This window comes from Caloenas nicobarica, chromosome 10 (assembly GCF_036013445.1).
Source record: "Caloenas nicobarica isolate bCalNic1 chromosome 10, bCalNic1.hap1, whole genome shotgun sequence".
Lineage (NCBI taxonomy): Eukaryota > Metazoa > Chordata > Aves > Columbiformes > Columbidae > Caloenas > Caloenas nicobarica.
In genome coordinates, this window is record NC_088254.1 from 20,136,527 (window position 1) to 20,152,031 (window position 15,505).

The following is a 15,505-nucleotide window of genomic DNA, read 5'->3' on the forward strand; positions in this document are numbered from 1 at the left end:
AACATAAACCATGTGTGCTTTTCCTCTCACGGACAGCGCAGAGTTAAAGGCAGAAGCCTTGATTGCTTGAGTGGGGTTGAAGCTTTTTGCTTCCTCTTGCGTAGGGGTCAAATGCAGTTACAATACCTGATTTATAGCGCAGCGTGGATCTGAAGAACAGAGGTCAGACAGGTTGACTCACATCAATTTTTAGCAACCAGAATTCCAAGAGATCTCTGTGTTCGGGGAAATGCACTATGCAGTGTCAAAGGTGCATTGCTGCTTAGCTTTTTACACTACTCATATCGTGATCTTCCTCAGTGCTTGAGAATGACACCATCATCTACTTAATTTCTGCTAAAAGCAACTAATCTCCCTCAAAATAAAGGTCACTGTGCAAACTCTTAGGTGGGCCAGAAGCTCTTCTAGCACTGCAAGGGCCATGACTGTGCAGCCTCCCACCTGAAAACCAGTGGCAGAAGCACATTTATCTGTCTTGCTAGAAAAGGGTTCTTGATCAGACAACACCTAACACTTGCAATAGGAATGATTACCAAAAAGCACCATGTGAAAGCACTTCTGATGCCTTTGAATATTACTGGAGAAAACTACGTAATTTGGATGTGAAGGGGGAACCACCCAAGTGTCTCGAGATACTGTTTATCATTTGTGAATTCATCTCACTTGAGAACTGCTAATTTCTATTTTCTTATTCAGTTCCTCAGATCAAAGCTAATTCTTCCAGGAAGCCGTGAAAACGTTTATTTTCCTGATGATGAGCAAGGACTCACTCACCTCATACTCAGGTTGAAGTTAATGCAAAACCAGCCACCTGGATGCGTCTCAGACCAATACAACTATGAGCAGAGCACACACCAAAATGAACTTGAACTCTCTCGAGGGGCTGGCAGGTAATCGTGATATTTATTATTCATATGGTATCATAATAGAAATGGTGCTTTTCAAATAAATAGAAATCGATTGTTCCCTGCCTAACGATCATCCCACCTAGAAGTCTGATAACACAGCTCCTTAAAGAGGTGACATACACTAGTAAATCTTACCTACCATCAACATTACAGAACCAGATCCCAAATTATACATATCGGAGGCCATAGATTACAAACAAGCTATGATTGAGCTGATTATCATATACCCATGGTGTTAATCAGTTCATTTTATTAAATTTTAGTATATGAAAATGCAGAGGCAATGTCCAAGCAAATTTAAAAGGAACATCAGGAGGTATACTACATGTAACGCTAAGCTTAACTCCATATGTTCTCATTTTTTTCTGCAAATTTGGAGCAGAATAGCTGCAAGATAGCTGGTTTGGCCAACTTCTAATTCCAAGAGCTATTATTTTGTACTAGGGCATCTGAGTTGTTATTAAAGACAAACACAGAAGAATAATTTTGGAGATGCAACCTGAAATATCCAGATAAGGTTGGATATCCATGGATTAACTATCTCGTTGGACCAGTGTCTGAGGTCCAGACGGTGCCAAGCATTTAGACACCTGACTCTCCATGAAGGCAAATGAGATTTTATTCCTTTAAAAAACTGGGCTTTGATGCCTTTAAGGGAAACAGCTTACTGCACAGAAAGTTTCTGCAGTTTCTCAAAAATGTAGAAAGTTTGGATTCATCTAATCTCTGAAATTTGCTCTACAACCAAGTTGTACAGCATTTTTGAATACAGGTCCTTTAGTTTGCCTGATACAGTTGTGTAGCTCAGCTATGAAATATTATAATGTAACTATTTTATTAAGTTAGAAAATAGACAGTAGACATATGTAATCATAAAAGATTGAGCAGGCTCATTTCCTGAAGTTTATTTCCTTTTTGTAACAAATATTTACTGTCAAATGTTTATTACTTTTACATTTGGATTTTTTTAATACTTTATTGAATTAAAAATACCACATTACCATTGGCTAAAAGAGGAGACAGCTATATTTGCCAATAATTTCTACAGCTAATGCCAATGACTAGTGCCAATTTTTTTTTTGGTTCATATTTTTGTAGACAGCTTTGAGACTTACGATACAAGCACTCTGCAGATGGGGCATGAGAAACACAAAGGTGAAAAGAACACAAACTTTGGAGGTTTAAAAATTAAAGCTGATCATTTCCTCTAAAGAATTTCCTTTCAGTGCCTTCAAACGCCAGTTCAGGGTAGCATAACAGGATGCATATATTTACTTAAATTAATGGCGTGTGGCGTAATTGATCCAAAGCTTCACAGTGTGAATGCTAACTCTGAACGTGTATCTGTAACAGAAAAATACTTCTAAATAAGTGAGTGCAAACTGGTTTCAATCTGCTAGGGTTCTACAAGGCTTTTCATTAGAAAGTGCTCGAGTCCCCAAAAATATGCTTTTTTTGGGAGATATTAAAGGAGTGATGGAGGAAAAGAGCAGTTTTCATTGTGTTCTAAGGAAGTCAAATAATAAGACTGGTGAAAAATCTTGGGAGACACGAACACCTGCTGTCTGTATCTTACAGAGAAGAACAGTGCCTGTTGGCTCATTATTCTGGCAAGCGACTTGTCCCTGAAGCAATTCCAGACTGGACATGCAATTTCTGCCTGAGAAACGCTTGACCACCTACCTGACATTCTCATTAGGCACTGGGCTATCCAGAAACAGAATGTTTTTTATCGCAACGAGGGAAATAGCAAATATCTGTTCCAACAGCAGTCAGGCTGGGTGACACCCACACAAGTGGAAGAACTTGAAACATTCTGGGTAGATCTGGGTTTTTCTTTACAGACCTATATTCTAATACCTTGTTTCCAGTACAGTAGTCCTGGTGGTCTGCATTTTCTTGATGGAGCTGGAAAATACAACCTACCCAGATTCTTTTCTTATTGTTTTATATTAGCTAGTTTCCAAATCCAAAATAAATAAAACAGCAAATGTGAAACCGAGAGAATGTTCCCAGGACTTTCATGTGTTCAACAGTTTTAGTAATTTGGCACTTAGAAACCTCAGTTATCACTGACTCTTATTTTCTTTGTTAACACTGATTTAACATCCCAAGATTGTTCAGAATGGGAATAAGAGACAAGTAAAAAATACAAATGGTTAGTTAATGAAAGCAAGAAACCGGGCAGCTTCACGCCTGTCTCTGCAGGACAGAGCGCTGCCAGCTGGTGCCAGTGACAGGACACAGCGCCTCATGACTTTCTTTTGGATATCTCTGAGGCCACACTGGAAGCCAGCATTTCTTCAGTCTCTATCTAAAGTGGGACGCAGACAACCTCTGGTCAGAACAAAGACATCTAATTACGTGCAAGACCTTAGGAAAAGTTTAGCTGTCTAAATTCCAGAGGACAAGTCAGGCAGCCTCATCTCAAATATGACCTACTTCCAGAGACACCAAAAATCAGTGTTTCCATTTTGCCAAGCAACCATGTGAGAGAAGCCATTTTGCACCCAAATCCTGACTAAACATCATGTTGCTTAAAGAAAAGTGGCCTAATTCTGCACAAATCTCTAAATGGCCTCATCGAACAAGCAGTGATTATTATTTCTTCAGCACAGAGTTAGACTGAGCATTGTAGCAGCCTGACGGTGGAGTCTACTGAACCATCCAGACAATCATCTAAGCTGACTGTGTGGAAGGCAGCGAGCGCTCCTCTGAGAAGAGACTTTCACCTCAGCTGAACTTCCAGCAAAACAATCTCTACTGAGTACTGCAGCAACACAGCGTCCAAAGGGAACTGTCCCTAAATTAAGACCAAGTACAAAGAGAACTTTCTCTGGGTCTGCTCTAGGAGATTAACAAGACCAGAGTGGGAAAAGGAGAAGGACTGCCTAAGTGTGTGCTGTTGACACGAAGGTCAAGGGCAGTTTGATTACTGGTTTTGTAGCAGCAGTGCTGAACACACTGCAAATCCCTTTAAGTAGTTCCAAGAAAAGTACAGACTCCTTTTCTTCCCCAGTGCTTGACAGCTTTATCTCCACTTCCCACCTTGTTTCCAGGTACACCCCGTGAGCTCTTACCTCCATATTCTTACAGAACGTAGCGTTGGTCCCAAAAAGTATCTGGCACTGTTCATCGGCACTGTAGTGCATTCCAGGCAGCTTGTGAGGGAGCCGCACCGCGTATTGGCTTCGGGGGTCTGTTACCAGCAAACAGGTGCTGACCTTGGACCTGTGGAGTGCAAGAATTAAATAAGCCTTTAAGGGAAAGCACCTTTGAACTGGAGTGTTAGATCAGTGCTGTAGAGAAGCTGTTGTCCTTTTTTTAACAGGGAATCTGATGACCTCATGTGAAAGAGTGGTGATTTTTCCCAGTATATATCTGGAAACCTTCTAACTCATTGAAAACTATGGATAGAAAGGTCCTTGGGAACTCACCCCTGGACCCAGGTCTCAAGGCAGAATCAACTATATTCATATCATTCTGGGTTAAAGATTTGTCTAAAATATTCCTAAAAATCTGATGGAGCATCAGTTCTGCCCTCAGGACTTACAATGACAGCTAGAAAGTCCTCTATCATGTCTCACCTGAACCCCCCTAGCTGAACTTTAAGCTCTTGACTTGTTATCCATCACAGACATAAAGGAAAGATGTTTCCCTTTGCCTTCACAACAATCTTCTACAGATTGGAATATCCCTTTGTCAACTCCCCTCTATCAGGGATCAGAGTGTGTTCAGATGCAACTTCTTTTTCAACTTCATGCCTTTAATGTAACAGTAGATATCCCATTTTCTTTAATTACTTTACTTTCTCACCTCTAATCCCCAGAGTGGAGAATTTTCCATGCTGAACTCATTTCTAGGAACAAAAGCACTGGCCACTGTGCTGGATACCATTCATCAGAGAGCTGCACTGTAGGTTTAAGACCACACTTACAGAGTTCAGACAATTCCAGTGCTTGCTATGGTATATGAGTGTTAACAAGCAGCAGGACAGAAATCCTTCCTGAACTGTTGAATATAATGAACTGAAATACGGATGCAGTGGGAAAGAATTTTATAGTGAACTATTTAAGATCTACACTCAGTGAGGAGTAAGAAAACACATCAGAATTACCTCCAGGCAAAGTAAAGTTTCCTTTAAATAAAAGTTATATAATAACACTGATGACAGTAAAAGCCGCAGAACAAAGCTGGCAGCATCCTTCAGTGGAGATTTCTTCAGGCCACCTACATGCAGATTTCTGTCATGGCAAATATGAAGGCCATTTTTTATAAAATGACTGTGATCTGGGGTTGTTTTTAAGAAGCAGTCAGTACATTGACAACTGCACATAATTCTTCTGCCTCTCTGCAAACCTCAGTTTCAAAGAGGCTACTGTAAAGGAGAAAGATGCAAGCTTGCACACCCTAGTGACACATGCACACACTTTTTTTAAAGGAAAATGGTTTAGACTCTCACTTTGAAATAACACATTAGATTCTTGCCTGATAAGATTTTTGATAATCAGCACAATCCTTACTTTAGGAAGTTTTCAAGGTCATCGCGGCTGCATGAAGACCAGGAAAGGTCACTTGGGTTCCTGCCCTTCACCCATTCTCCAGACATAATATGAGACCTCCCTGCGCAGGGCTGATGATCATCATCATGGCTCATTCCCATGCTGCTTGATTAAAACAAAACAGGACAAAAAAAAAATCTATCAGGTTATGATGTGAGTTTCTCATTTCCCACTGGACTCAGTAATGACGCTCCTAGCAATTAAAAAGTCAAAACCAGGCTATACTAATGACACAGAATCATTCACCTGTTGCTCTGGGCACCTGTTTAATGAATAAAGATAGGTTCCTTGAATTAATCAATTGGTTTTAGTATTTGTCTGTTTGAAACTTTTAAATGTGCTTCCTATGGTCTGTCCTACCAGGAAATGTAACTATTTGAGGGTTCATGAGAAGTGAACACAGAAAAGTGATGTACCACAGCCAAAGGATATCTGCTAGACTATCAAAGGTAATATTTATTCAAAATTTTGGGATTGCTTTCCCAAATCTAGTGGATATGGTCCCTGTAAACATACTGACTGGTCAATAAATTAATACTCGAGATGGGCCAATTTTGCTGTTGTGTCAGTGTGAATTTGGTATAATTCCACTCTTAGGAAAAACATTTCCCTAAATTTGTGGTATTGTAAGATCTCTCTGATCTAATTTTGAAGCTGCTCCTTCTTTGAGTGGTGGGTTGGGTCGGATGACCTCCAGGGGCCCTTCCAACCTAAATTAGTCCCTGACTTCCCAACAGCAATGCTCAGATAAGAGCCTGAGGCAGAACCAAGCCCCCATTTCTGCAAACACTGTCCCAACAAGCACCAAGGCTGCCCCATGGCAGTCTCAGCTAGAACAGAATGTGACCTGCTCAGCAAAACAAACCATCTAAACAAACAGCAGAGTGTGTAGTATAAACATATGGGGAGGAATTAAAACGTATTCAAAAATAGAAAAGTATAGCTTTTACCTTCATCCACCTTCCCACTCAGGACCATTCTGTCATTAGTGGAGTCTCTACCTTTGGGCCGCTACAGTAAGTCACTGTTCAGAGTAAATCCCCATTGCCACTATGGGAAGGTGAGACTCGTCTGCTGGAGGTAAAGCTTTGTGAAAAGCCCTCGTGGTGGCAAAGGAGGGATAAATGATGTGACCAAGGTCACCCACTATATCAGTAACATGTCAGAAGTCCTGAAGAGCAGCCTGACACTCAGCCCATCGCGCCACACTGCCTGGTAGCAAAAAATCAGTTAAGGGTTTTCCATCCTACTTTGACATGACCATTAAAATATTTTTTTTAAATTGTACAGAATAATAACATTTTGAAAGGTTAACCCTCTTCTTTCGATTCCAACATGAAATGAAAAATGGCTTTCAGACGAAAGGTGTCTTGTATGGCCAGTGTCACCTTCTACCAAAATGACAGTCACCAATTTGAGGCTAAAAACACAGATTAATAGGAACTCACTAGGTCTCCAGCTGGCTGGACTGAGCGAGCCAGGAGCAGTCCCTTTAAATATGGTGTTGGACTCTTTAATCCATGTTATTTCTCTACAAATCAGAGGCTCCTGTTTGCTTTCTGACTATGCTCTTGGCTTTGCTTCTGTCCAGTTTTGAGACTCAACTGTTCAAAGCCTAAACACAACACACATTTCTAGTTGCAATGAACCAAAACCAGCTTCAGCAGTTTGATAATTATGGCTTAGATTAAACCACCATCTATGCTATTTTTAGCTTAAAGTGAAGGTTATATGGTGGAGTCTATTATTTTAGGTTTATCTCCAGGGACATTATTATTTCTAGAAAAACTACATTTAACATCATTTTTAGACTCAGAAGTCTATAGTTATTCTTATTTTTAAACCTTTGTGGGTTTTGAACACAGCAGAAACATTAACATCAAGCACATTTTGTTTGATGCACGCAGGAATAATTTAACAGTCTATTAGTAACTCTAACTTCAAAACAGTAAAGAGTGAAATTACTGCTCCACTGAAGTGAATGGGAGTTTTGCCATTGACTTCAATGGAGCCTGGGTTTCACTCCAAATATTTTACCCACGTTGTTTCTACACACAGAGAGAACTCTTCACATGCTAGGAAGAAAGTTCCAGCAGTATTCCTCCAATGCAAATAAGCCCATCTATAGCTCATATTCCTAAAAGCCAGGAAAGGAAGATTTAAGTATGGCAAAGCAAGGCATGTAAGCTTGCTGGATGTATTTCAGAGGAAAGTTTGCCAAAAAATGCCAGTTTAGAAGGCTTGCGGGCGTGCAGCAACTGTGTTAACTTTTTTTAATGAGAAGGAGGCAAGTTCCCAAGGTTTCTGTCAGCTTGCCTGCCTTGTGACTGCCACGGTGCTGCGACTCCAAATTGGGTCCTTCAGGTTTCTCTGTCGGGGCTCTGTGGACGGGACTCGGCAGCACCCCCGATCTGGCAGCTCCCTGAACAGCCTCCTGGTCGGCAACTCAGCTGTTCCGCTTGAAAAGGGCGAAAACAAACCATCTTCCTGACTTTCCAAGTGTTTTAGGCTCCCCGAGTCTATCTCTTCCACAAAAGACTAGTGTTTGGTCTAGAGCAGTTTATTAAGAAATGCCTTTGCTTTCTGATTAACTTCATTTATTCTTTGCTAGATTTGTTGAAAATGGGATTTTTTTGTTGGCAAACAACAAGGGCAATGGTTACTAATTAGGACATTCCTGTCCTTAACTTTATTTTAAACCTGACCTCATGAAAGATGTCTGCCTAGGAGAAATGCTGAGGGTCACAGTCATTACTCAGCTTTGATTTTGCAGGGGTGTTTGAGGCAGAGAGAGCTTATTCTCTATAAATACTGAGTCAGAACTCACATCTCGGAGTTATTTACAGGCTTCTTCTGAAATTCATTCAATTCTTACATGTGCGGAAATCAACACCTTTCTGAATCCTTCCTGATTCCTTAGCAGAAATTCTTTAAAAAGTCGTAAGCATGAAGAAGTTGAGCCTGAGCTATTGGTATAAAGCAAAGGAGCTCTGCTAAGCCCAAAGAACCAGTTTATATCACCTCATGATCTGGCCTCAAGGTACAGAGGCAACTTCCACTGGCCTCTCTGTGATGAGTTTCTGGTAGAACGAAACCAGCAACACCTTTGGAGCCTGTTTTAATTGGCAATACAGAACTTTTCCCAGCATCTACTTTCCCTTACAATGACTCACTTGAGGAAAGGATTAAACGACCTGCAGGACTAAGGCATACCTTAGCATGCTAACACATTCTTTTCTGAAGTTCACGGGTCTCCAGCTACATCAAAGGGATCAGTTTTTCCTAAACACATAGTAAATGTAATGCCATGCTGATTCTATTCACTAATGAATAGTCCCCTTCCTTTCAACAGAAATAAATCGGACAGAGCATTGTGTGTTTGTACCAAACAGCAGTGCGAGCGCTGATTCTATACTTTGCATTTTCTTTGTGATCCTCTAATCTTACCTGCTGTTCAGAAGTTCACATGGAATTAGAAGCAGATAATCAGTCTCTTGAAACATTCTGCCATGGGAAGTTCTACGCTTACATGAACAGATCTTGAAAAAAGAGCCAGTAAGAATGGCTCTTAGGTTAGAAGCAGGAATGTCAAAATGGCGCCACATTACCCTGCAAACCCGCTGCCCTCTGTGCTCTCCAAGTCATAACTATCCATTTTATCAGGAGCCACAAACACAGGCTGCACATCATCCTTTACGCAGCAGAGCCATTACAGATGAGCAGGACTCGATTTCCCTTTGTGCTGATACTACCACAGTCACCAGTTCCATTCTAAGTACAGGGTAAATTTCAGCCTTTGGTTCATCACATTCTCCTCCCAAAGACAAGGAGATTCCACAAAGGGAAGCAAGAACAGCTTAGACTGTCAGCCCTTAAACTCCTTTCATTCTTTGTTTATTCAGAGTAAGCACAAGGGGACTCCGGTTTCACACTCCAGCCTCTTTTCTAATATAAATAACACATTGGTTATCAGTTAAAGAAACTACTGCGTCACCGAAGGAGTCGCAGCATATTTATTGCTGCTCATCATATGTGAGTCCAGAAACAAGCTGACTGACCAGTTTGAGTTCTGACTGTTAACATAATCACAGCAAGGCAAATTTTATCAGGAATCCCAGGGAGGCAGCAACAACAGATCCCTTTGATGCTGGTTTTTGTACAACGAGACTTTAAAGTAGCATTGCTGTGAGTAAAAAATAGCATGCAGTCTCTCAAAGCCCTGGCCCCTCTGAAGTCTGTGCTCCTTTCCAGGACACTATTCTCCGTCAGAGCCTACGCAGCAATCAGAACAGGGTCGGGACGCCAGAATTACACTCTGGGCCTGAGCTGGCCAATTCCTTGTGTAACCTTCTTTAGCTAAATGCAATTAACAGCTGTTTGTTTTCCCACAGCAATGCTAAATAAATGCACTTGCTTTGTTTGTTTCGGTCATTAGCGGAGCTTCTCCTCTAGACAGTTAATGTAACTAAACTGCTCTGTTTACTCTTGGTGCGTTTTCCAATGTTTCCTGTTATTCTTTAAAAGCCCAAGCCAAAGAGCGCCAAAGCCTGTGGAAAACTTCCTACCGCCTTCAATGCACTGTGCGTTGTACCTCCAAGTTCTTAAGGTCATGTATACAAATCTTCATCAGAACCACTATGGCTCCCAATAGGTTTCCAGTTAAAAGCCCCAAATCCGAGTTAAAGGATAATGCCAAGAGCTGGGGGAAACTGATTTAGGAGATGCTTTAAATTTTTCCAAAAGCTGCGATTTTGTGGCTGGTAACAGACCACTTGAGAAATCCCCAGGATTATTCTCATAAACTTCCCCTCTGGTGGGGAGAGATTATGAAGTAGGGGCAAGAGGCAAGTTTGGTAGAAAATACCATCAGCAGTAAAATAAGAGTTTTTCTTCAGAAAAAGCCAGAAAAAGGCTAGCAAGTGAAAGAGAATTATGAAGAAGTGAAGCCTGAAAAAACCACACCCAGAAGTGGAAACACCATGAGCTTCTACAGTCCCTCTGCTTCAAATAAGCACTTCAGCTGGCTGCTAGGAAGAGTTTCTCCATAGCCTCCCCGTGAAAGCCAAACCATTCCATTTGTCTGCAAATAATTCAGGGGGAGTCAAACGCTGGTTCACTTCAGAATTGAGTGACACTCAGGACTAGCAAGGCTACCCAAGGTGACCTGGCTGCCACCCCAGCTGCTTAATTAACTTCTGCACGACACACAATGGATTGCTCTCCACACAACCGGCACTAACCTCAAAGTCACCGTTTCTCTAAAGGACAGTGAAGCCGTCCAGCTACCAAGAAGGAAACGAGGACAGTGGCCCATCTCTATTTTCTACAGACAGAGAAATCCCCGGAAGGGTCTTTCTCTTCCTGAAGAACCAATTCAGAAACAGCTCCAACTGCGTAAGCTCGGCAACACATGAAAAAGGAAGAGATCCTTGGGGCCACTTGCCCCACAGGCCAACATGGACCCAAAGAATTGAGCAAAGGACCTGCTACAGCAGTGTCCCAAATACAGAGCGAGACAGGAGGAGGCAGTGCTACCTCTCGCTCCAAGTGAAAAGCTCAGTGGAGCCACCAAGGTTGTTACATCTTGGCTGACCTTTGTTTGCTGGAAAGCACGTTTTCTCTACCTGTGTTTGTACCAGGAGGCTCTTAGCCTGCAGATGTTCTCTGAAAGGCTCTGTTTCTGCAAGACGACAGTGAATGGCTAAGAGCTCTATGCAGTACCAGGAGCTGCACGTCACAGCAGGGTAGGTCACTAGTGACCTTCTCAAAAGAGCATACGGGAGAAGTTGTTCCCTGTGACCCAGCTTGCCACGACTCACCCAGGGGTAATCTTGCATTAACTGCAGAGCCAGGATTAAGCACAAGGTTTCCTTCTAAACTGCACTGGAGAAATACAACTGCAAAGGGAGGGCAGACTGGACAACATCCTTGCATAGTGTGAGAGGGAAGGGAGAAGGGGAGCTATAATTTATCTGCTCTGGCATTTCAGTGCGGGCAGGATGACAGTGCCCCATGGAAAACATGCTATTTAGACAGTCTGTGGGCACAAACACCATCTGTTTATCCATATGAAGGACACAACTGAAGGACAAAATAACTCTCCCTTCCCACTTCCTCTCAGGTCTCCATGAATGGCTGAGAAGGGAGTCCTGGCTCTATAGTCCATCCAATGTCAACCACAAAGGAAGATGCTGGTATGGAAGGAGGTTGTAGAGGGTGCATGGCTGACAGCTGAGAACATTAAATATGGCCATTAAACTCAAATCAATATAGGTCACTAAGGAGAGAATGTACATCAACAGTTCTCAGCAGCTACTGACTTGGGCTGGACTTGAACCAGCAACTTAGAAGTGGGAGACAGAATACCACATAATCAAGCCTGTGAGCCGTCCAGTCCCAAATCGAATTCAATGTTAGGAATTTTTATTAACGTTTGAAATTGAAGCTGCATCACTGGAAAGATGCCTACTTCTGAACTGGTTCAACATGTTTAACATTTCAATATGCTGATATCTTGCAAGTTATGAGGTTTCCAACCAGTTGAGAATAAAGGCGTAACAGAGGCAGAAGTGAAACAGGGTTGCTCATTAGAGCTGGAATTACAACAGGAGCTGCAGTGCAAAATGAGGACAGTAATTTTAAGAGAGTGACCTAGGAAGGTGATGCATCTGGAAAGGAACCGAAGCGAGGCAGAGAGCCGGAGGGGTCAGAAAGGAGTCCAAGTGAGGCTTGGATGAAGAGCAAACTAACAAGTGCTAGGGAGACGCTGAGGTGAGCTGAGCTGGGAGGAGGCAATGAAACAGCTTGTATAACCTTCTTAAAAAACAGCGGTCACTGGCACTGCTGGCTTAATGGAAAACAGGCTTTTTCACCTCGTGCTTTTCAAACATGTAAACACGGTCACTTAAATATAACTTGGCTATGTCAGAAGCTGTCAGGAAGTACTTTGAGAAGCTGCGATGAAGAGAGAGAGAGATGATTCTACTTAAAGCATTTGACGTAATCAAAGATGGTCATCATGCCCATAATACTATCTAGAACAACGGCATTCAGGATGGGTGTTCGGCTTTTTTTTTAAATTAGGAAAGACAACATTTAAAGGCAGCCATGACTACTGGACTCTTGTTTTCATAACCAAGTTTATGTCACTCTGCAATAATGAAGTAACCAGATATTTTATATGGTTATCTACTCATCAAACAGCCAGGAAGTCAACAACAGCGAGTGAGAACACATGAACGCCTATGGTGAATAACGGCATGGAAAGCTGTGGTTTATTCAGCTGCGTGACAGATCCAGCCCTTTATGATATGGTTTTCATTTAAAAAGAATTAGTTCTTTTGCCATGGAATCTGGAAGGCAGCAAGTATGAGCTTGTGCCGCAAGGGACAGATAGCACACACGAGAGACTGACATGGCAGGAATAGGCAGTGTGGCCTTCTACTCACCCAAACATTTCATCTAAAAGTTCACTGCCCACGTGGTCCTACATACCTGTAACAGAGCTGGCCAAACCCCACTGACATCAGTGACAGTCCTTTTACATGGTTTGATTGAAGTTAGACCAAGGCCATGAAGAACAGGGTGAATCATCTTAAGATCTTCTCTCCAGCAATAGTATCACATGCTCACACGATTGACTACTTTTCCAGTGGACGTTTGCTCACGCAATTCTCTCTCGAGAATCCTTGCCTGTTTTGCAGAGTGGCTGATTCAGGGCAGGCATTGCCTGATGTATTCCAAGACGTTTGGTAAGATGAAGGAATCCAGTTGCAATGCAATTGAACTCGTACCGTTCCCATGGGCTGCCTCCACCGCATCTAATTTGTAGGATGTGGTCCCAGCATAGCAACCTTTTTCTAAAAAGCCTCACAGTGTTTCTGGGAATCAGCAGGTTCAGAGACTGCAGGGGGTAGTGTATCTTGTGGCAGAAAAAGGAGTGCTCCACCTAATACAGTCCTAGAAAAAGCTTGATCAATATACGTACAAATAAACTTGGTGGAAACTCCACATTGAAAAAGTAGCATTACCTCAGGAAAACACCTTTCTTCCTTCTGATCTTACTGCTCACTCCTTTCCAAGCCCCATATAGTATCTAAAACAAATCTTTAAACATGAGAGCTGTCAACCGGCGTAGCTCTAACTGTATGCATTCAGACTCATAGAGCACTGTGACTACACAGCACAGCGTAAACCATTCAGTACTAACGCTCTCAGCACAGGCAAGGTCCTGTCCTGTTGGTCCTGTCCTGTTCAGAATCCTGTCTCTCTGAAGGAAATCTTTGAAAGACACCAAGTAAGGTACAACTCTGAGTTAGCAGGGGTGAGCACGCAATGGCTGAAACAGCCCAGTTCCCTACTGCAGAAGAACTCAAAATCAGCCAGAGTGGTCCAGTCTGGTCATGCTGATGCAGCAGGAACTCACCTGAACATACGCAGGCAATGGAGATGTGGGAAAGGCTCGTGCAGTGAATCCAACCGCATCACCACTGCCAAACATCACACAAGAATGACTGCCCAGGGCTAAAAATGCTCCTTCTCTGCCGTCACACCCTCCCAACAGCATCAGGAGCTCAGCACTCTTATGCTTATAGTAACAATTTGAGTATTTTTCCTGTTTATCAGAGCACAGAGTGGCTTCCATTCCAGCCTTTCTTTTTTGGCCCTATGAGCCTTAACATCACACAGCATGTAGATTCCTGGACCCTTCACATCCCTAGAGCACTACCCCATCTCCAAGGCAGCCATCCAAGTGGATGCTCAGCATTTCTAAACCCTTTCACATGACTTGATACATGCCAACAACACACAGAAGCAACAGGTTTCTGACACAACAGCATTGGTAAGAATCAAGGATTACTTGTAAAACATGCATCAGTGACCATTTACTGGGAATCACTTCTCTTAAGCTATCAAAGAAGAGACACTGGCTACTTGTCATGATCACCTTAGAGCAATAACACAGTTATCTGAGGGCCAAAGGGCAACATCCCCATGAAAATGTATGCACTGAGCAGTTTCCTTTCCCTCCACGAGATTTAGTCCACTTCTTGGACATGAAAAAATGCTCCTTCTCTCCCTCAGTTCAGTCTGGTTTCAGAAAGCAGGGAGTTGTTGCAGAAGGAGCACAGCGACTATGAATGGAACAGCGGTGGGCAGACACAGACTCTTCATTTCTCTTGTCTGGTGAGCAGAGGCTGCTGTGCTCCATCTGTAGCTCCTTTATGCGCAAAGCACCCTGGTGCATTGCAGAAGTAACAAGCTGAAGGGGTAACAAGCTGTTTGCTTTCAGCGCTGCCTGAAGCAGGTGAAAACGAGACCTCAGAAAATGTGACATGCATTTCCTCAGAGGATGAAATGGGAATATAAATTGTAGGGTGAAAGAAAGACAAAACCCTGGGATAGCAGGGTGGGATTTCCCACCCACTAGGGAAGAAAGACGAAAGCTCAGGAAGAACGGCTGACGGGTCTGTCGCTCACAGTGTCAGCAACCTAAGGGGAAGCTCTTGCACGCAATCGCTTGGGTACACTTCTCCAAAACTCCTGTGAAACAAGTGAGAGCCTCCAGTCAACTCCCTTGACGACTGAGGGTCAAACCTGAACAAAGAGATGCAACATGAGACATCCGTAAAAGAAATGCAAGGAGAAGGGAGAGATGGTGGAACATATTTGCCAAATATGTGTAACACAAGTAACCACAAATGTCCCACGCTGTCCCCATCAGGAAGCCACCCACCGCTGAGTGCTGGGGGAAGCGGGACAGCCTGAGGAATGAGCTGTAGGAGTCAGGAACGCTGGCTGCCTTCCTCGCAGTGGGAGGCGGATTCTCCGTTCCTGGAGGTGGGAAAAGTGAGATGGCCAACATCAAAAGACAAAGAGGTGTGAAGTAACTCTGATATATACAATTCTGAAGCTCCGAGACAAGTCAGTGGATACACGCTTTACGGTTCACAGAGCCACGGAAGTCTTTTTTCACAGAATCTTTTAGTCTTCTTTTTTGGTCTATGTTGCCAATCATTGTCGGCTTGCAGATCC

The 15,505-nt window shown here is 42.8% G+C and overlaps 1 protein-coding gene across 2 annotated transcripts in view; it reads right to left on the reverse strand.

Moving 5' to 3' along the window:
• Positions 1 to 15,505, reverse strand: part of ADAMTS17 (ADAM metallopeptidase with thrombospondin type 1 motif 17) — a 183,542-nt gene that overhangs the window by 87,085 nt on the left and 80,952 nt on the right. For both annotated transcript variants that reach the window (XM_065641941.1, XM_065641942.1), the window contains exons 9-10: positions 5,432 to 5,572; positions 3,989 to 4,139 (exon numbers count right to left, since the gene is read on the reverse strand). In XM_065641941.1, the coding sequence (XP_065498013.1) occupies positions 3,989 to 4,139; positions 5,432 to 5,572 (292 nt within the window). The remainder of the gene's footprint in view (positions 1 to 3,988; positions 4,140 to 5,431; positions 5,573 to 15,505) is intronic.